This window comes from Peromyscus californicus, unplaced genomic scaffold (genome assembly GCF_007827085.1).
Source record: "Peromyscus californicus insignis strain IS unplaced genomic scaffold, ASM782708v3 Scaffold_7__1_contigs__length_154581171, whole genome shotgun sequence".
Lineage (NCBI taxonomy): Eukaryota > Metazoa > Chordata > Mammalia > Rodentia > Cricetidae > Peromyscus > Peromyscus californicus.
Window position 1 is genome coordinate 103,121,095 of NW_026294595.1, and position 22,855 is coordinate 103,143,949.

The 22,855-nt window shown below is 40.7% G+C and overlaps 1 protein-coding gene across 1 annotated transcript in view; it reads right to left on the reverse strand.

The window, feature by feature from the left end:
- Anapc1 (anaphase promoting complex subunit 1) overlaps positions 1 to 22,855 on the reverse strand; it is an 84,934-nt gene that overhangs the window by 24,151 nt on the left and 37,928 nt on the right. Inside the window, 10 exon segments of the mRNA XM_052722840.1 lie at positions 1,815 to 1,889; positions 2,573 to 2,651; positions 3,685 to 3,767; positions 3,924 to 4,058; positions 6,303 to 6,394; positions 9,431 to 9,665; positions 10,625 to 10,896; positions 14,049 to 14,167; positions 19,314 to 19,528; positions 21,804 to 21,982. Coding sequence (XP_052578800.1) covers positions 1,815 to 1,889; positions 2,573 to 2,651; positions 3,685 to 3,767; positions 3,924 to 4,058; positions 6,303 to 6,394; positions 9,431 to 9,665; positions 10,625 to 10,896; positions 14,049 to 14,167; positions 19,314 to 19,528; positions 21,804 to 21,982 — 1,484 coding nt within the window.

A 22,855-nucleotide genomic window follows, 5' to 3' on the forward strand; every position in this document is an offset into this window, starting at 1 on the left:
ACAACTTGAAAATGTATTAAAATAATGGGTAAGTCAACAGACATGCAATTAAACTAGCTTATACAGTAAAATGTTACCTATAGAATGTATCAGTAATATGGGAGTTCATATAAAGTCCATTCACATTTTAGTTTTAGAAGTATTCTACTCAGGGTATGGATTGGAAACAATGCAGGACCCACACTGGCAACAGCTAGTTATAGTAATGCTTCTGAAGTCTTGTTACAAAGGTGACTGCTTGCTTTTAACTAATATACTCAGCTTTTTAGTATGTATGCAATAAAAATACAAATTTTATAACCAGAATCTTAAGATAAATGTATAATTAGAATAAAATATCAAGAGTGTTCCAGTTTAATTTTAAACAATACAATTTCAAAACCTCTGAGGACAAAAGGCTGAGAGAGGTCTGTGGTCAATATACAATTTTTTCCCTCTTTTTTTTTTTAACTTCTTTTCATGTGCATGTGCATCTGGTGTGCAGCATGTATACATTTAAGCTTATTTGTGTATGTATGTGAGCCTGCGCCTGTGTGTACATGGGTACAGAGACCTGAGGTTGATGCCAGGAATCTCCCTTGACCCTCTTCTTCTGCCTTATCCTTCGAGGAAAGATCTCTTAATCAAACCCAGAGGTCACCAATATGTCTAGTCCCATCTCTACCTTTTCCCACCAGGATTTACAAGGGATCTGGGGACACTAACATCACATCCACCCTAGCACTTCAGAAAGCACCACCACACGAGCAGAGTACTCACAGTAAGCTTAATGGGAAGACTCCATCACTACCCATCCCACCACGCCAGTCTATACCCTCTATCGGATAGCCTGAAGAGGTTCAGAGATAGCCTCAAGGTTCCAATAGATCTGGGAACTAAGGGCTCATGTAAAGAAATGTGACCACTAGCAGAACCAGGACACCACAGTCCATGACCACCCTGCAAAGTGGGACCTGCCTGAAGGGGCAAGAGCTGGACGTTCTAACTTTGGTCTTCTTGCTTCCAATGCAAGTACTTCAAATGCTGTGCCATCTCCATGGCCCTCAGAATACACTTTTAAAATGAAAGCTCCTCTGTCTTCAAAAGATACCCCCTAAAGATGAGCTGAAAAGACGGCTCAGCAGTTACAAGAATGCACTATTCTTCCAGAGGAACTGAGTTCAATTCACAGAACCACTATAAGCAGCTCAAAACTGCATGTAACTCCAGCTCCAGGAGGATCTGATGCTTCTTCAAGCATCATACTATGTGTGTGCATGCACGCACTTAAAAACAGTAAAACAAATCTTTAAAAACAATAAACCGTAAGGATAAATAATTGCCTTCTGCTGTGGGATGGTCTGTATGTCAAATTGCTCTGATTGGTCAATAAATAAGACACTGATTGGCCAGTGGCCAGGCAGGAGGTATAGGCGGGACTAACAAGGAGGAGAATTGAGAGAACAGGAAGGCGGAGGGAAAGACTGCCAGCCGCTGCCATGACAAGCAGCATGTGAAGATGCCGGTAAGCCATGAGCCTCATGACAAGGTATAGATTTATGGAAATAGATTAATTTAAGCTTTAAGAACAGTTAGCAAGAAGCCTGCCACAGCCATACAGTTTGTAAGCAATATAATTCTCTGTGTTTACTTGGTTGGGTCTGAGCGGCTATGGGACTAGCAGGTGACAAAGATTTGTCCTGACTGTGGGCCAGGCAGGAAAACACTAGCTACAGCCTTCCTAAGAAAAAAATATTCTATAGCACTTTGGAAAATCTTGCAAAGAAATCACAATTTATGTTATTAAAGTTACAGTATTTGTTATTTGTACCTACCTGAGGAACATTGCTGTCAACCCACTTGGAATTTGGTAAAATATCATCCCACAAAATCAGGCACCGAGCAAGTGTCTTAAAAATGAATTACAGACAAAATTAATTAGACAAAGCTCACATAATTCCTAACAATTATAGCAGTAAATAACTAAGGATTAGTTCCCAACTAAGGATTACTTTAAAAAACATAGACTATCAACTAAATATATAAAGATTTAGATCTTAAAGAAAATTAAAATTCAGTTCATCATCATCATCAAAGTTTCAAGGGTTTGGAAAAGGCTTTAATTTGTTGTGAAAGAAAACCCCAAAGGGAAGAGCCATAGCTTGGCTTATATATCAATTTAAAAGCTTCCATGTACTGGTTCAAACATTAAAGAAATGCAGAACAATTTTACACAGTACTAAACTGCTACTCTCATTACAACCTTAACAGTACTGTTGCATCCTTAAAATACTAAAAAAAAACTAAAAAAATTAACAAAAAAATAATCCTGGTCATGTGCTGCCTTTTAGTAAGTTTTTTAATACAAATATAAGAAACATCATTTCAAGTATTATTGATCAGGTTGGTCACCTTTCTTATCCTTCCTAAGTTCTATTTGGGAAACTTCAAAAGAACACTGCCAATCAGGAAAACGTGGCAAGTTAAAAGTAAAACCCTTTCGTGGAAAGGCATTTAGGGTTGTAAGCGAAACTTGAGGATCACAAAACATCCCCTTCATGTCAAGAAAGATGAAAATGACAAAGCACCGCACCCTAAGCAAGAGAAATTCTGGCTTCACAAAGTCCAGCAAATACATGGTATCAGGAGCTCGCAGCCAGTCGGCAATGGATCTGTTGGCAGAGGACATCAATGAAGATTACTGCTCAAGAAAGGCAGGTAATCAAAACCCAAAAGACATCAAATCATTTCTCCCCTCCAGCAAAGATCTAGCTTTTCCATTAATGTTTCACACATGTTGACATAACATTTTTTTAGGACTCACTATTAAAATATAAGTTCCATGACGGTATTTTTAGTTTTGTCTTGTTCAATGAAATATCTCCAGTATCAAGAAGACACTGACGTAACATTATCCAAACAGAAAGTTAATGATATCTGTTACCACTTCATTAATTCTGCATAGAATTTTCCTAGTTGCAGGAACTTCGAATGTTATAGGGTTTCATGAATCTCAGAATATTTTTCAAATTAAAAGAAGGTGAGCTGGGGACGTAACTCAGGACAAACTGGGAAAGCAGAAGGTTTAGTCATTAGAAAAGCTTCTAAACAAAGCAGAAACCATTTTTATAAATGGTAACCAAGTACCAAATAATGCTAAGTATTTCTGGCTTAAAAAGTACTCACAAAGATAAGCCAAATTACTGAAAGGAACTGTGCACCTTTTTGGGCTAGCCCTTCATATCCTTGGCTTCTAAATCTACTTGAAAGTATCAGGAGGAAAAAAAAAAAAATCTAGCTTAAACAGATGGTCTTTATGGTCTTTTTTTTTTTTTAATCATTATTTCTCTAAACAATACAGTATTAACAACCACTTATACAGTATGAATAAGTGTATCTCATATTGTAAGCTCAGATGATTTTAAGTACCAAGATGAAGTGCATATATTACACACAAATCCCATGCTTTTGTGGGTTCTAGTGTCTTTAGGGGTCCTGGGACCAATACCCTGAACACAGTGAGTCAAGCATCCTGATAAACAGTATTACCAAAGCAAACACTACATAAAGTCTACTCAGCTCCTGATATCTGAGAGAGTAGACATCAGGATGCTCTTGCACAGGGGAGATATCCATGGGAAGACTGTACTGCTGAGGCCAAAAAGGACACCACATGTCATGCAAGGGGCAAGTGGGTGCTCATACCTGTTATTGGTTTTTAAGTAGATCATAGCCAAAGCCAGAGTAGCACCTGGACAAGTCACATCCACGTTTATGGTATCTCCTTCCTGGTGAGAGAAGTTACTCGTGTAAGAACTCTGAACTCACCAGGCTGACACACCAACAGCACACTGAAAACTGTTGGCAGGAACCACTACTTTGAAGCTAGCCTCTCAGCCCTCTCAGCTTGTGGCATTCTGATCTCTAACTCTGATTTGACTTACTTTGATTTGGTAACTTGGAGATTTATGTTTCTCCCTGTGCATTCCAATCTGAAAACGTCTATGACCTCCAACCATGTACTGATACAGCTGCTCGGGCACATTGAGATCAGACATACCGATCAAATTGCTGCCATGCTGGAAAAAATCAAGTAACTGGGATGAAAAGAAGTCTTACAGCAGTAAATTAGTAACACACACCCATAGTAAACAAAGGGACACACTTCAGAAGAGGGTATTTTAATCTTCATGTTCCTTCCAATTACAATAAACATTTTACACATTAACTAATGTCAAGTTATTCTCAAAAATTATAATTTACACTCGGATCTACATACTTTCATTTCATAAAACACATAGAGTCAAAGACGAGTTACACTCAGAGTAAAGGAAAAGACCGAGCACATATTAAAAACCTGACCTGTGAACACCTGAGTATCATCACTGCGCCAATGACTCTCTTCAGGTAACCACAATAACTTACTGAATGTTTACTCAGTATCGTGTTCAATTCTGCTGTAGTCAGCAACTCCATTTGTCCTAGTTAGCTTTTTTTTTTTTTTTTTTTTTTTTTTTTTTTGGTTTTTCGAGACAGGGTTTCTCTGTGTAGCTTTGCGCCTTTCCTGGAACTCACTTGGCTGGCTCTGCCTCCCGAGTGCTGGGATTAAAGGCGTGCGCCACCACCGCCCAGCCTAGTTAGCTTTACTTGTTAACCTGACATAGCCTAGAGTCACCTGAGAGAGAGGCCTCAGGTGAGGAACTGTCTAGATGAGATTGGCCTGTAGACATGCCTGTAGGGACTGCCTCGATGATCAACTGACAAGGAGGCCCCAGCCCACAGTGGCAGGCACCATCCCTAGGCAGTTTCCTGGGTTGTAAAACAGAGCTCGCTAAGAATAGCCTGTAAGCAAGCCAGAAAGTAAGCCAACAAGCAGCACTCCTCCATGTTTCTGCTTCAGGTTCCTGATTTGAGCTCCTGCCCAAAAAGGAAGGGTGAGCAGAAATAAACCTGTCCTCCTCTAAGGTTTCTGGTCAGTGTTTGACCAACAGAACAAAACTAGGATACTACTGAATAGCTATCAGTAAAAATCTCATTTATAATGAGAAAGGGAGGTGCAATTTAACCAGCCCAAGGTTACCTACCTAGCTACTAAATGGCAGGACTGTATGTCAAACAATTCTGCTCAACAGTCATATGGTTGCTTAACCAACAGACACTAATGTAGTCAAATAATCAGATTCACTAGTCTGGACCAAAATTCCAGTCCCAACTCACAGTACGATGCTTTTTACACAGTACCACCTGCCTCTTTAGCTCACATGTCAACATTTTGAATATCATTTAGCTTGACTAGAACACTACATTGGTGGATTTTCAAGGCAATCACATTCCAAGTAAAAACAGTAATTACATGAAATGTTTGTGGTAGTTTTGTAGACATCTCCTGGACGGAGTTAAAGATGGGTTAACCTGACACTGCATTCTGTTACAAAGCAAGAGCTGCTATAGCAACTCTCTGAACCAGTGTTAAACAGAACAGCAAAGGAAGATTAGGGCTATTTCTAGCAATTTCTACAAATTCTTAAGGTTTCTAATCATATATATTTTCACTATTTTTCTTTTCACGTATGTGTAGAGAAAAAGAGAAGTGTGATCATTGTATGTGTGTGAATAAGCATATGTGTCTGGGTGTGGTGTATGTGCATGTACACATACACATGTACGCAAGTACATAAGAATGCACAGGGGCCACAGAAGGATGCTGGGTATCCTGCGCTATCATTCTCGGTGTGTACTGAGATCCAAACTCAAGTTCTCACGCATACACAGCAAACATTCTTAACCATTGAGCTATCTCTCCAGCCCTACTTTCTTCCAGAGTGATTTACCACTCTTCATCTTACCTCTTGAACTTTTTTCAAGAAATGTCAGGACTAGAGAGATGGTTCAGTGGTAAAGAGCACTAGCTGCTCTTCCAGAGGACCTGGGTTCAATACCTAACACCCATATGGTGGTTATGTGTAACTCTAGTTCCAGCGGATCCAGTGCTATCTTCTGGGCTCTGCAGGCATTGCACATACATGGTGAATAGACATACATGAAAGCAAAATATTCATACACATAAAATAAAAATAAAAGAGAAATATCATAGTTTAACTATAAACACATACAAGTCAGGGAAAAGAAATCTTAAAGTCTCACTTCACTGTAATTTTTCTCCACTGCAAACTTTGAAAAAAAGAATCCAGAAAGAAGAAAAGGTTGGGCACTGGGTTAAGTGGCAGGAGAGCAGAGTGGCCTTCAGGGCTAAGTGTTAAGCTTGTTCCTTTCAATATGCAGATGTCCTGGCTAAAAAAAAGGGGGGAAGACTGACTACTCACCCCCAAGCAAACCATACCCAGGGCCAGGCCAGCAGCTAAAGAGTAGGACTCTCTGTCAGTGCAATATTCCATCTCCGGACCAGGGGGCCGCCCTATGGAGGACAGAGAAACACAGGTCAAGTCAGCCTATAAAAACCCCAACTTGTAAAAGTTTTAGAGACTTTACTTCCCAATTGCTTAAGATAAAGACACTGTCCAAAGAGTGCCCAAATTACCAGCTTATCTAAAGCTCCCAAAGGTTCTGAAATATACCTATCAAAGCTTCTATCAGCAATGACTTTCAAACAGTATGAAAACTTGGATTTTACCAGAAAGTTGCCAAGAAGTAAGAATTACAGTTTTTAAAGAGAAAATTACTTTGGGCTGGCCAGATGTGCTGCCAAGCCTGCAATCTGAGTGCAATCTCCAGGACACCATGGTGGGAGAGCAACTCCAGCCTACTATCTCCTGCCTCCACACTGGAGCTCACCCCAACACTTAAAAAAGGAGACAATTACTCATAAAGAACTTTTCACTAAAGAGAAATGAAAATAAAAGTATTTGAATTTTATTTTTATTTTTTTCAAATGTATTCATTAGATGTGATTAAAAATGTTCAAATACTGATAATAAATAAAACGTATACTTATTTATGCCCTTAAGTGAAAAACTGTGTTTTCAGATTTTCATTTGATTCTATATAATATATAATTCTATATATCATGTGTGCTTATGGTAAAAATTCATTCTTTTAAAGCACTCCATTCTAACGCTATGCTTCGGTTCTCAACTAGTGCATATCTCCTATACATCAGATATTTACATTACGATTCATAACAGTAGCAAAATTACAGTTATGAAGTAGCAATGAAATAATTTTACGGTTGAGGGTCACCACAACATGAGGAACTGTATTAAAGGGTCACAGCATTAGGAAAGATGGAAACCACTGCTTTAGGGAAACAAAATGTGGTATGTATAAAGAGCTCTCCCTCTAGAAAGAAGTTCATACTTCTGGAATTTTATTCTTCATAGGGGAGAAAATGACATTCAAAAGAAAAAAATTACATGAAGGTAATCAGTATAATACTTATGCATAATAGCAAAGAGACAGAAACAGCTCCTGAAAGTAGCTGGACAAGATGGCACATACTATAACCCCAGCATTTGGGAGATGGAGGAGGAAGCAGTTCTAGGCCAGCCTGGGCTGAGACCCCACCTTAAAAAGAAAAGGGAGGGGGCACTCAGTGGTTAAGAACACTTGTTGCTCTTCCAGAGGACCCAGGTTTGATTCCCAGCACCCACATGGCAACAGCTAACAACTGTCCGTAACTCTAGTTCCAAGAGATCGAACATCCTCTTCTGGCCTTCATGGGCACTACACATGGTGCACAGACATACATGCAGGCAAAACACTCATACATAGAAAATAAAATAAAAATTTTTTAAAGTGAAAGAAAAAGTCCTAACAATTAGGTATTTTAGAAAACTTCACTATATAAAATTCATAACTTCATTTACAATATTAAAGATACTTATGACAATGAAGCATTTTCAAAGGCAGAATATAAATATCATATGCATATGAATCAAAGACGAAATCTTGTATTCAGAACATGAAAGAGGTGTGCTGTGGCTATGAGACATTGGTTACATCACCAGACAGCACTGTGGTACAGCAGCATTTACTTACCCTGTGGCTCAGTGGTTCTCAACCTTCCTAATGCTACGACCCTTTAATACAGTGCCTCATATTGTGGTGACCCCCAACCACAGAATTATTTTCATTGCTATTTCATAACTGTCATTTTGCTACAGTTACAAATGTGGTCTTAGGTAACTCCTGTGAAAGTTGAGAACCACTGCTCTGGAGGAACAAGCTCTAAATAGCAGTGCTGGGGACCTTCTGAGTACTTTTTTCAGACCCATAATTTATGCGACACTGTATTTCGGTATAGGAATGTTTCCACTTTGTGAATAACGTCTACTATCACCATGGCAATCAAAGTCTCAGCCCTAATCTTCACTGTCCTATAGTACACCCATTCCATCCAACAGCTTTTCGGTGGACCTGCCAGATGTGCCCTGGTCCTTCGCTGGCACAACAGCAAAGAACTGAAACTTTGTTTACTGAGTCTCCTACATGCACATCACAAAGAAGATACACCCTCTAGCCTGGGTCCTAGAACAGGTGAAGCAGAACCGGAGCAACCAAACCACAGATCTGCAGCCTAAAGCAGAGCCAGCAGGCCAATTTAATTGCAGTTCATTATGTAGAAGTGTGGAAGCAATAGCTATGTGATGTAATCATGCTAAAGGACAATGCATCCTCACTAACAAACTCTGGGTCAGAAATCTCCAAAGTTTACTTTCCATGGTTTCCCTACTGGTAGTCAACACTGTTCTGAAAACATTAAATGTCAAATTCTAGAAATAAAAATGCTCAACTTCACTAGAGCATTATAATCATCCTACTCTCTAACATCAGTTACCATTGTTAATTTGTTACTTTAATTTATAAGTTAAACTTTGTCACTTGTATGTACAGTGGCTTCATTATCTGTAGGTTCTGCACCCATGGACTCAACCAATCATACACCAAAATACTTTTTAAATTGTACCTCCACTGAACATACAGACTCCCATCATTATTCCTTAAACAATACAAGTGTAAAAAACTGTACAACATTTACATTAAGATGTGAATCCTTTACATTTTACCAGTAATTAAAAGATAACTGAAAGGCATGCAAAGTGCATAAGGTACAGGAGACAATCATTTCATTATTTTTCAAGTGTTCTTGTCCAACAGAAGAAAACAATGTGACATTAGGAACCCAAACAATCTAGTTTTAAGTGCAGGTCACTGCTAGACATTGCCTTGTGTGAGATGAATGGTACACTCACTTGTGTCCACTCAAGCTCAGCAGTGGACCTGCCAATCCAGGCTTACCACCTACACAGCAACAGAAGCCTGGGCTACATTACTTGTTGAGTTTTGCTTTTTTTTCCTTTTAAATAATTATCTGATCATTCTGTACTCATAAAAGCTACTCTTTGTTTTCCTTAATTTTCTCATCATTTTCTATGGGTGTAGGTTTGAGTGGAAAATGTACACCTGTAAAGATTAAGCACTATTAACTGCATACCTATTTCAGCCAACAGGACTTCGGCAGTATGTCTGTGAGCTGTGCCCTGATAAACAAGGCCAATGCCAACCACCGCAGCCACTTGGACATTGTGAGGCACATCAAGCTCTGTGGATGTCGGAGGTAAGAGAGCAGGAACGTGAATGCTAAGAAGCCGGGTAACGGACATGTCCATGGTGCCAAGTTTTGCAGCAGAAACACCAAGTAGCAATCCAATGCTTGTCATTTCATGGCCCTACAAAGGCAGACAAAGTAAAACTCAGACACTACCAAAACAAATATGGTTTTCTTGAAATAGTGTGAGAGTGAGTGTGTGTGTGTGTGTGTGTGTGTGTGTGTGTGTGTGTGTGTGTGTGTGTGTCTGTGTGTCTGTGTGTGCATGCAAGTATATTTTCAGAAGCCAGAAATTAACCTTGGATGTTGTTCCTTGGAAGCTGTCCATCTTAGTTTTTGAAGCATAGTCTCTTACTGGAACCTGAGACTCACATTCAGGTAGGATGCCTACCAGCAAGACCACGAGGTCCTTTTTCCTTCACCTTCCCAGCACCAGAATTACAAGCATGCTCCACCACAGCCGGCTTTTTTTAGGTGAGTGCTGGGAACCAAACTCAAGTCTTCAAGTCTGCACTCAAGCACTTTATGAACTGAGCTATCTCCCCAGCCCCATGGGTGGTTTTAGATAAAATGCCTGCCTCTTTCAATAAGAATCTTTACATGACAGGCATTGAGAGTATAGTGGCAAACTAAACACATGTGCTCCCAGCTCTTATAGTGTTCTAATGGGGGAAAACATGCTAAATTAAAAACACAAAAACCCACAATTAAAAGTTGTTTACAAATACAGAGTATATGAGACTATTTAAAGGAGACTAATATTTCTTTATTAGGAAGCTCTAAAGAACCTGAACACATCAGCCAGAAAAGTGGTAGGAGGTGGACACTCAAAGGAAGAGCAATGGCATGGGTGCAGAAGGGAGCTGGACCACACGGGCCCGAAGCAGACAGCAATGGAGGGTGAGTGAGTGGTTCCGAGCAAGGGTCACACACCATTAACACTTTAGGAAGACTCTGTTTCCTGCTATGAGATGAACGTAGTTAGAGGTGCAGCAATGAATCAGTGCAACCAGACAAGTAGGAGGTGGTGCAGTAAGTGTGCATGGCACCATGCCAGGCATATGGATGACAGGTTCTCACCTTAGTTAAGTAGTCATGGATATTGAGAGTAGCCAGCTTGGTAAGGTGCCCGTTCAGACCCAGGGCCATGAGAAAGCCAGCGTACTCATTGGCTAACTCGGCATGCTTCGGCTTGTTGTAAACAATCCAAGCTGAGTCTATCTGGGAGGCAGGGGCTATCTTCAGGCCAGCAGCCACACCATTATGGAAGCTGGCCCAGCTTGTCATATTGGGAGGCACATCGATGTTCCCACTATTGAGATCTACAGTTGTGTTTCTTGGAGGGGCTCGCCCTAGGCAGACAAAGAAGTGAATTAAGAGAATTTACAAAATTAAAACCCAGGCCTTTGAAGTAAGGTTGCCTTTACTGCATTCAAAACCCCTATTGGGGGCTGGAGAGATGGCTCAACAGTTAAGAGCACTTGCTTCTCTTGCAGAGGACCTAGGTTAAGTTCCCAGCACCCATGTGGCAGCTCAAAACCCTCTGTAATTCTGTTCACTGGAATCCAATGCCTCTTCTGACCTCTTTGGACCCCTTCCCACACATGGTACACATACACTCAGGTGTGTGTGTGTGTGTGTGTGTGTGTGTGTGTGTATGTATGTATGCATAAAATAAATATTTTACACACACACACACACACACACCGCCTGGGCATGGTGGCACAAGCCTGTAAACCCAGAACCCCAGAGGCAAAGGCAGGTGGATCTCTGTGAACTGGAACCCAATCTGGTCTATATAGAGTTCTAGGCCATTCAGGGTTTAGAGTTGCACAGCTGTCTTCAAAACAACAAACAAACTGTACAGTTTAAAATACCTCAGGGTCCATTTTACTAACACGCAATAAAATAACTGACACCAATTTAACTTCCAACCACCTGGTCAGGGCTCTCGCTGCTCTGCATATTTGCAACTGCAGAAAGGTAGAATGAAACTAAAGGTAAGTCAGTGTCACAGTTTAACTCCATGAATAACAAATTCCAACAGGTGACAGAGGACACTGGTGTTCATTTCAAACATTCACTCCTATATTGTTGTCTAGATATTAAAGCAAAGCAAATTTTAAGAGGCAAAGACCTTCAAAGATCTGTCCTATCTCTAATTCATATGTCTATGCCTCAGCACATAGATATCTTTAAGTAGCTAACATATAAATTATAAAATAAAAAAATTATGAAAGATACTAAAAATGCCAAATGTGGAGCTGGAGAGATGGTTGCACTGTTAGGACCACTTCCTGTGCTCTAAGAAGACCCAGAGTTTGGTTCCCAGCATCCACATCAGGTGACACAACCACCTGCAACTACAGCTCCAGGGGATCCACCACTGTTCTTTCACCCCATAGGCAACCACGCGTGCACACACATGCACGTGCACACACATATACAACAGTTTCTTTTAAAATGCTAAATTCAACTGAGTATAGTGGCACATGCTTATAATCCTGGCATTTAAGAGGCCAAAGCAGGAGAATAGAAATTTTGAGGTCAGTCTGAGCTACATAGCAAGACACTGTGTCAAAAAAGAAAATGTCTGTGTACAGAGAAGTTACCTAGCAAACTAGAAAGGAACTTTCTCTACTGTAATGGCCCACAAGTGATATAAATTAAATGTTTGTAAGTTCAGTTTGAATTTTTCTAATTCCTTTGGGTTTTGGTACATATTGTATACACAGACATGACCAAATCATCTTTATATTACGAATGGCTTATGTTAGCTCAATTCATCAATAGACATTTATAAGACTGATGTGATGTCCATTGTGCCAAGATGGCAATGTGATGAATATTTAAAATAAATACTGATTATTGTACAAAGCTACCAAAATCCTTAGACTTCGAAAATACCATTTAAAGATATCTAAAACATCACTGAAAACAAATTCTGAGTAGATGAATAATGATGTGTAGCATGTCTATACATAGAAGAATGAGTGTCTGAAGAGAATCTAAATATTGTACATATTAGACTTTAAGATTATTTAAAGCCGGGCAGTGGTGGCGCACGCCTTTAATCCCAGCACTTGGGAGGCAGAGGCAGGCTGATCTGGGTGAGTTCGAGACCCACCTGGGCTACAGGGTGAGTTCCAAGAAAGGAGCAAAGCTGCACACAGACACCTTGTCTCGAAAAACAACAACAACCACAAAAAAGATTATTTAAAATTCAAGTCTCACATTAAAACAAAACAAAACAAAACAGGATCTTACTATGTAACCCCAGACGGTCTGGAACTCCATCTCCCAAGTGCTGGGATTAAAGGCTTGTGCCACCTCACCCAGTCCTAAATTGTTTTACCTTTATCAACAATAATTCTCTGAACGTTTTCTATCTTAAAATAATCACAATAAAATGCAAAATTAGAAATAAGCTATATTCTATCTACTTTTTGGTTCCCAGCTGGTGGCGCCATTCTAGAAGACTGTGGTATCTGGGGTGTGTGACTACTACTGAAGGAACTGAGCCCCTGAAGGCTGCTCTTGAGGTTTATAGCCCCCTCCTGTGTGTTTCTTGATTGTTCCTGCCCTCATGCTTCCCCTGCAACAATGGACTGGATCCCCATAAACATGAGCCAAAGGACCCTTCCCCTAAGTGGCTTGACACAAGTGTTTGTGAGCTCCAACAGCCACTACAGCACTATTAATGCGTAAAATCAATGAGAGCACAGAAGCACTGCTTCGGTTTTAACCAGAATAATTCAAAAGAGCACCACTGCCAGCCTTCCCGGCACTCACACTGGCCACAACAGCTTGTGGAACTGGCCAGCACTGAGAAACCACCAGTGGACATTCCCACACAGGAGGGTGTCCTCAGATGTACTGCTCTCAACCTGCAGGGAGCAGCTGGGAGAGGCTTCTTTGTATCGTGGCCAGTGAGAGACCGCGGGAGTCAGTCATGTTGCCACTCAAGCCCGCCGTATTAGCATCTCTGAACCACAGCCTGTAATGAGCGACATGAACTAGGAAGCTGCTCTTGGTAAGGCTCTCAGGTTTGAGGTGGGAACTCTTACCCCACGTTAGGCACCAACTGTAGACTGAAGTTTCTCTGTCCTGCCTGGTCCTAACCATGCAGCAGCCGTTTTTATAAAATAATCACTCAGAGGCTTCTATTAATTACAAACTGTTTGACCTATGGCTCAGGCTTCTTACTAGCTAGCTCTTTCATCTTAAATCAACCCATCTCTTAATCTATGTATTGCCACGTGGCTGTTGCGTCACAGGTCTGCTGGCATGTTGCTCCTTGGGCATCAGGCTGGAAGCTGCTCTGACTCCACCCTTCTTCATCTCCATCTTCAGTTTAAATGTACCGCCTAACCTTATTCTGCCTCACCACTGGCCAAACAGCTTGATTTATCAACCAATGAGAGTACCACATATTTACAGTGTACAGAAAGACTTCCCACAGCAGATATTAGTCCTTTGTCAATGAGCCTAGAGTTTAACATACCCGTCAGATTCAATTTAGGAATGGGCAAGGGCTCTGTTGGAACAGGATGATACGAAAACAAGGTGAACATCCCTCGTCCCACTGGAAGGGCCATGGTCCGCTGACACAACTGGAGCAGTCTATGATAAAACACAAAACAACACACAGGCTGTGACAGCTCACAGCTCGAGTCTAACGGAGGTAAGTACTCCAGAGGAACAACACACACAATCAATTCCTCACAGAGCACCCTCCCCGACTCCCCCGAGATGGGAGGATCACCACTTCCTCTCACAACTCTCAGCCTCATCAGGACGCTGAAGCAAACACACGCTGCCTTGGCTCTGAAAGAGACCCAGTTCTCCTGGGTACACTGACTGGTGCTAAGCTGGTCTAAAGATGGTTCCTCTTGGAGTTACTCTCAGTTGAGCTGCATCAGTACACACAGATCCTACTCTCACTCCTGCGTGTGATAGTTTGTCTGTGTTCTGACAAATAAAGCTTGCCTGGAGATCAAAGGGCGGAGCTAGCCACTAGTTAACCATAGAGGCCAGGCAGTGATGACACACACCTTTAATCCCAGCACTTGGGAGGAGGAAGCAGGAAGATCAAGAGTTCAAGGCCACCCTGGGCTACTCGAGATTGAACCAGTCTAAGAGAGAAACAGATCTAAAAGAGAAATGGTGGTGGTGCACACCTTTGATCCCAGCGCATGGGAGGCTCACGCCTTCAATCTCAGCACTAGGAAGGTGGAGACAGGAATATAAGGCGTGTAGAGACAGGATCCTCCCCCCATCCCCATTCAGTCTGAGGATTTGTAGAGACAGAATCACTCCCCATTCAGTCTGAGGATTCGGAGAGACAGGATGCCCTATTGGGTCTAAGATTTCCTAAAAGTAAAAAGTCTCTAGTGGCTGGCTCCTCTGCTTCTCTGATCTTTCAGCTTTCAGCCTGGATATCTGACCCCGGGTTTTTAATTGTTAAGACCAATTAGGATTGCACATCACACTCCTTATACCAATACTGCCTCGAAAATGCCACTACCTCCATGTTTTATACACAAAGAAAGGAAGTAAATAGTCACCAGACCAATACACCAGGTATGTTCAAAGTTAAAATGGCTTCTGTTGGTCACATTGAAAAACTAATATCCCACTCCTGTTTCTGCACTGAATTCCCTTTAGATAGGCCCCTAGGACAAAAACTAACAGAAAAATTTGAAAATAGGAATTTCTACTTAAGAAAAGCTTTTAAACATTACATTTGAGACTAAAGAAAGGACCTGCAGAGACTGACACAGCATTGACACGCTGCAGACAAAAATATTCATCCAGGTGATTTCTCCCTAATTACATAAATGCACTGTTTCTCTAGCTCATTAAAGAGGGTTCTAACATTCTACTGTTCTGACATTCCTTGGGACTATAGCAGTACTATAACTGGGGATGCAGGAAATTCAAATCCATGAAGCTGGATCCTACAGAATGTTTTAGTGAAAGCTTTATACATAATCAATTCCATTTGCAAAAGTCATAAAATTAAAGTAATAGCACTAATGTTGTAGCCCCTGGATGCATGAGGCCACTAACAGGATGCTTCATGATCCCATGAAGCACTAAGAAAAGGTCTCCAATTAGACTAACATCAACTGACCAAAAGATACATTCTGATTTCAGATATATTAAAACAAGTGGTTCTCAACCTGTGGGTTATAACCTCTTTCACAGAATTCACCTCAGACTATCTGCATATCAAATATTTACATTACAATTCATAACAGTAGCAAAATTAGTTATGAAATAACAACAAAAATAACTTTATGGCTGGGAGTCACCACAACATGAAGAACTATATTAAAGGGTCACAGCATTAGGAAAGTTGAGAACCACTACACTAAAAGATTAAAGAGAAAAAAGACACTGTTAACAATGGCTGGATACAGTGAGCTTTACTATGCACTGTGAAATATTTTAAATGTTATGTAAAAGAACTGACTGTACAAGAACAACTGATGAGGTGTAACTGTTACAATCATGTCTAACAGCTGAAGCAATTCATAAAATAACAGGTTAAGTAATTTAGCCAAGTTCATTCAGGAATGATGTTAATTAAGCCTTACTACATGAGCCCCTGCTCCTAACTATGTGCTCTATTCTCAATTTCAAGTGATAACCTATTACAGGCTGGGGACCAGCTTCTGGGCTGCTGACAGGGCTCAAAGAGAAAGCCGCAGTGTAGCAAAACTTAAAACTTTTATCTGAGGGCTTTTTTAGGAACTGAATGAGTTCACACAAATTCTGATGGTTACTTTCTTTATTCTCTCATGTTGGCTCTCTATCTCTTTGTCCTTACAGCTATCCATACCCAACAGAATACTACAGGCAATATAAAAGTTACATTTGAAGGTTACATTTCATTTGATAAGAAACAGTCATCCCAACAACTCACTTGTAATAAATCTCAACTTGCAAATGGTGGGGCTGTTATTTGCAGCTGCAAAGAACCAATCATTTTGTTATCTAACTAAAGAGATAATCATATAAAGGATTTTAAAGGAGTTCTAAAACTAAACTACTGAGGAGTCTAAGAAAAATAAAGAAATCATGGATTATATCCTACATATTTTAAACTAGTATTTTGTGATTAATAATCGTAAAAATGTTGGGCTCTCTCAGACTTGGATTGTTTACAGTGAGAGCTGTGTCATCAGGGAGAGTGCAGGCTGCTGCAGCTGGGAGGCATTTCATCCCATAACACACACACACACACACACACACACACACACACACATGTGCATGCAAGCTGCAGGGCAAGGGGCAGGGGCACAGCTAAGCTTACTCTGTACTCTCCAAGGCATAGTGACACTAAAAGCATTTTAAATCTTAAAATGTATTTTTCTGTCCTGTGTTTAACTTTAGACCATAAAAAAGGAAACTTGTAACTTGGGGCTATGAAGTACTGAAGTTAGGAATTTGTGCAGAGAGTTAATTACTGTCTTGTGTTATCAGCCAGACCTAGCAAGAGAAACTGGCATAGCAATTAGGTTGCTTTGCGTCTTTAACTTTGGTTCAACAAATCAGACAACTGACTATATGTCCTTGTGAGCTGGACTGCTTTTCCTGGAAATAGTTTACCTTAAAAACCATTAGCGCCGGGCGGTGGTGGCGCACGCCTTTAATCCCAGCACTCGGGAGGCAGAGGCAGGCGGATCTCTGTGAGTTCGAGGCCAGCCTGGGCTACCAAGTAAGTTCCAGGAAAAGGCACAAAGCTACACAGAGAAACCCTGTCTCAAAAAAAAAAAAAAAAAAAAAAAAAAAAAAAAAAAAACCATTAGCAAGGCACCTGGTCTAATCTAAAGTTACTTTGAAGCTTTAAATCAGCTAATGGTATACAGTTCTCCTGACGGCTAGGAAATATAACTATTTTCCTATGTCAACCTGAGCTGTGATTAAAAAACAGATCCTAAGTATCTCACAGTCCTCATGGTACAATAGGCCTAGTTACCAAACATATCTTAGTATTATTTCTATTCATCAAAATTATACAGCTTAAGGAGAGATCATCTTCCTGACAATCCACAGATATAAATGTGCCCAAGAAATGGAATATATTCATGAGATAAACACACTACAATACAGGCAGTGGGGAATTTCCCATAACCACTTAGGGAAAAATTACAATAGCACATATGAAAATTACAGACAGAAACAAACAATATTCCAGAGTCTATAGCCCCTTGGCCATGCCTAATGAGGTTTCCCATCAGAGAATTATTCTTCTAGTGAGCTGACACCTTGAGTATTAATTGCCATCTGCTGTTCTATGCCATGGCTCTTGCAATAACCTGCGTATATGTGGTGAGGAAACAGTGAGAGAGAAATTAGGGTTTTCAGTGGACTGTAGCTAAGCATGAGTGGTGACTGTTCTTGAAACAGTATAAGAAAAAGAATCTGAAAAAAAAAATACAAGAAAATAAAAGAAAAGAAAAAGAAAAAGAATCTGGGCTGGTTCACACACCTATTTTCCAGCTACTCAAATCAGGAGCCACAATGCAAGCCCAACCTGCACCAGAGAAATCAAGGCCAGCTAAGTAACTGAGTAAGTTTGATGTCAGGAGAGGGCGGGAATAGAGGAAGGGGGGAGGGTAGAGACAGAATCAGCCGCTTCACACTCCTGTCCCCATAGACAAAGCCACTCCACCACCGTGCCTCACACTTTCTGAAACTAAATTCCTAAGTTGTTTCTGTCAGGTATTTTTTATAGCAACAAAAAAGTATCTAATACAACTGGTGTCAATTTAAACCACACTAAAAATTAGCAAACAAGTACCTCAAAATCCCCTCCTGAATTAAGACACAGAAGAATGAGTCCAATGTATATTTCACTTACAAATTCTATTATTGTCTTAGATTTGCCTTCTCTGAAGTACACTGTTCTATTTCAAGAAGAGGAAGAGCATAATTTTATATTCAAAAGCCAAAAATATTTTTAAAACATGTATGGTTTACTGAGGTTGGATGTAAAATTAAAATAAAAGGTAGATTTTTAACTTTAAGTAAGTTGCTTTGTTTTAGCTTTAGCTTTTAAGTATCTTAAATGCAAAAACAAACAAGGACAATAAAAGCACTAGGTAAGTATTGTAGTTTCATTTCTATGGCTGTGATAAAACTACCCTGACCAAAAGCAATCTTTGACAGGAAAGAATTTGACTTACAAGCCCAGGTTACAGTTCATTATAGAAAGGAAGTCACAGTGCAGGATTCTAAGACAGCTGTCCACATCATAGCCACAGGCAAGAGCAGGACAGAGGATGCACCCATGCTGCTTAGTGGTCTGCCTCTTGCTCAGCTAGCTTTCTTCATTCTCAGACAGTCCAGGGCCCAGCCCATGAAATGGTGCTGCCCAGTCAAGGTTGGTCTTCCTAGCTCAATGAACAACAAGATAGTCTCCACATATCAACCTGATCTAAGTAATTCCTCAACTTAAATTCTCTTCCCAGGTAATTCTAGATTATAACAAGCTAACATTTAAAACTAAACACCAAGCTAGCAAGATGGCTTAGTGAGAAAAGGCACTTGCCACTGAGCTAAACAGTCTGAGCTGGATTCTCCTGAAGCCTAGTGGAAAAAAAGAACCAATTCCTCTGACCTACACACACACACACACACACACACACACACACACACACAATCAATGTTTCAAAAAGAAAAGTTAAAATAGTGAAGGAAAACAAACAAACCAACTAGTCTCTAATGTAACAAACTGGACAAGAGATGAACTTTTTACCTGTTTTCTTTTTCTTCAATGAACTCGTGGTCACTGAGTTCCGGGTACTGCACCACATTGACACGGACAGGCTGTGCACTTTGAAGCAGCCTCCGCACATCCTGCACCCGTAAATCTTCACTCCATATTAATGACATAACCTCATGATTCAAGTCATTCATGCCATCATCTTCCTCCTCAGCCTCGGTTCCTGAAGACACATCTGAGGAGAGTACCTGTGTGACAGACTTTATTGTAGTGACTTCAAAGGCAGCTGCGTGCCTAGACCGAGAGGGCAAACAGGCTAAGAGAACATAACTCTATGCTAGAGGTAAGCATAACTGGCAGGCTTCCTGAAGTCACTCAACACTGTCATACAAGCTGAGCTCATCTGCACTGGGAGATCATTACGTCACCCAAACCAGCCCCACCCTACTAGTCTCATTATCACTCTGGGCCTACATAAGTGTCTAATTCCTACAAACCTTTTTAAAGTACTGCATTGCCTACTTGGGAGTCATTCTTTACTAAACTGAAGAAAGGAGTTTATATTTAGAGTTGTACATAATCAGGGAGTTGAACCTACTAAAACAATCCATTTGCTATTTTTTTTAAGGGAAGTGAGTTATTCCGAACAGAAGATGAGAACTCACTATTACTGCAGGACTAATGCCTACTTCAGCATTAACAGAAGCAGAGGAATAAAACCTGGAAGGACACACATATCAAAGGCTGACTGAGGGTGCACAATACTTGGACTGTGATGGTTTTTACTTCCCACGTTCTACACACATTTTACAAAGGAAGCAGACTAACCCCTCGACTGCCAGCCAACCCTGATGACCTCACCTGTGCTCTCATACAGGGCTTCCCAGCCCCAGTGCTTCAAACTGACTACAACATCATATGCACTGCATGGACTTTCCATTTCCTCTCAAGTAAAGTTCTACACTCCAATAAAAGAGTAAATCCAAATTAAAATGCTAAAATTTTCTTATCCTGACATTTAGTGTGGAGGCAACAATGTTAGCCTGGAAAAAATGATATATATGTCCAGATAAAAACTTACATTGGTTCCTATGGAATAACTAATCAAAAACTGTAACTATGCACCACATAGCACTTCCACCAAGAGCCCACACACATGATGGTGCTAGTGACCCAGCTACACACACTATCATGCTTGTGCATCAGAATTGCCTACAGACACATTTCTCAGAAGGCATGCCATCGTTAGGCAATATATGACTGTATATTCTAATGGATAACTTACCTAGAGAACACAAATGCAAACAGCAGAACTAAGTTGAAATTTAGCCTCAAGTAACTGAAGAAACTAAATTTAGATAAACTTGCCTAGGCTGCCATTTAAATAATTTATAGATTAATATTTATAGTGTTTATGTGCTGAATTGCTCCCAGGAGCAAAAGAAATCTAAATGCCGAAGATCTTTGTGTGTGTGTGTGTGTGTGTGTGTGTGTGTTGTGTTGCATTGTCTTTTGGGGCAGGGTCTCACTATGTAGTTGAAGCTACCTTTGAACTCCTGGTGATTCTCCTGGCTCAGTCTTTCAAGTTCTGGTTACAAGCATATACTACCACACCTGGATTTTCTTGGTCAAGAAAATGAAAATGGTTTTGTATTTAAAAAAGAACAAACACCAAGTCAAAAAGAGTTGCTATTTAGATACAACTTGAGATTAGACTCCCATGGAAACTGATTCTAGCTCAAGTCCAAGGCAGGCAACTGTTGAATTAAGAGACCTACTATAACTCTCCCAGTTACACCATACTGATTATGATGTGATGATTCAAAGGCTAATGGAACAAGCCTGATTCCCACTGTTAGCTCAAGCATGTCACAGGTCTCTATGAGTCCTATGCCCATCGGCCTGACCTACAGACAGATCCTGTCTAAAAAAAGAAAAAAAAAAAAAGAACAAGAACAAGAATTTTTCCTCATTTCTAGGCTTCTTAAAACCCATTCTGAAACAGATGTAAAGATAATGAAGGAGAGACTTTAAGGCACCTAAAAGACTAACCCTAGTGGAGACAGCATTCTTTCTCAGGATTCAGTGGTACTGTCATACAGGGATTATGTAAATATATTTATACCCATTTAAAAGGCTAACTTCAAGAAATCCAATCTCTCAAAAAGTATGAACGAGAACACAGTTGTTATTATAGCCAGTCAAATGGAGGGTATACACAGGCTCTTGGTTTTCCTGTGTAGTAATCAGCTGCTTCTACGGGTACAAGCAGCTGAACAGATGTAGTTGGTAGCTTGCTGACTCCATACCTATCCTGATTCTGAGCAAAGAAAGGTCCAGGCAACACAGGGCATTCACTAAGTCCACAGCATCCATGCTCAATTATAAACTTTATCTGATTTATAACATAAAAGACAAACTGATATGCAGAGTTACCAAAGTGTAAAGGTGCAAAGGGAAATGAAGAGTTTCCACTTGGACTTTCTCTGAGGCTAAAGCTGAACTTCCTACGTTGATACTCACAGATTTTCCTCTGGGTAGATTTCCCTCACAAGCCTGCTTGGAAAGATCCTGACGTCCAATCAAGAGGCAGACAGCTTCTGACCAGTCTGAATCAGGCTGCTCCCGACAGTGATATATTGCATCCCTGATGGGCAGAGCAATTCCAAAGGGAAGAGTCTCCAAATCTCTTAAAGTGAATCCTTGGAGTGAAACAAGGGGAGAGACGCTTTTCAGTTAGATCTGCCACTTCCCTAGTCATCCATCTAATTCGTCAACAAACACTGAAGTCAACCAATACTAAGAGCTGCCAAGTCCAGGAGACAGAAGTAATTCTCAATATAACTAACAGTGCTGTAAACTGGTACCATAACTTTGGGAGTTGGCATGAAAAGATACATCCACTCCTCTGGTCCATCACAGCCATAAAGAACACTGTGCACATGTGCACTGAGATATAAGAATAGAAATACAAAGGAGGAAATTTGTTTCATTATGGGCGTTAGAAAGGGAGTAGGGGGCTGTGGTGGCGCATGCCTTTAATCCCAGCACCCGGGAGGCAGAACCAGGTGGATCTCTGTGAGTTCGAGGCCAGCCTGGTCTACAGAGTGAGATCCAGGCACGAAAATGACATTGAGAAACCCTGTCACAGAAAAAAAAAAGGGGGGGGGGGGCGAGTCCCACTGTCTGTCTTCAATAAATGACTTACAGCTATATCAATAAGCTCAGGTGAATGTGGTACTTGTATGTACATACACAAAACACCCAAACATACATCCCTAAGCAAAATATAAAGGTGACTAATAAAGGAGAGCAAGGCAAAGGTCACACACAGCAGGTAAGTGGCAGCAGAGAGGTAAGCACTCGCTGCACTGGTCACATTCTGTTTGAAAAGTGGGTGACCTGAGCAGGAGCCAAATTCACATTAGCACTACTGTAAAGATTTGGTCCTTAATTAGTCATCAGCCTGTGACGGCGTCCCAGCCTAAAAAGCGGGTGGGCCCTCTGTGCATCCCTCTCTTTCCTTTCCACTCCTTCCTTCCATCTGTCCTCTCTCTCCCTCTCTCTCTCTACCC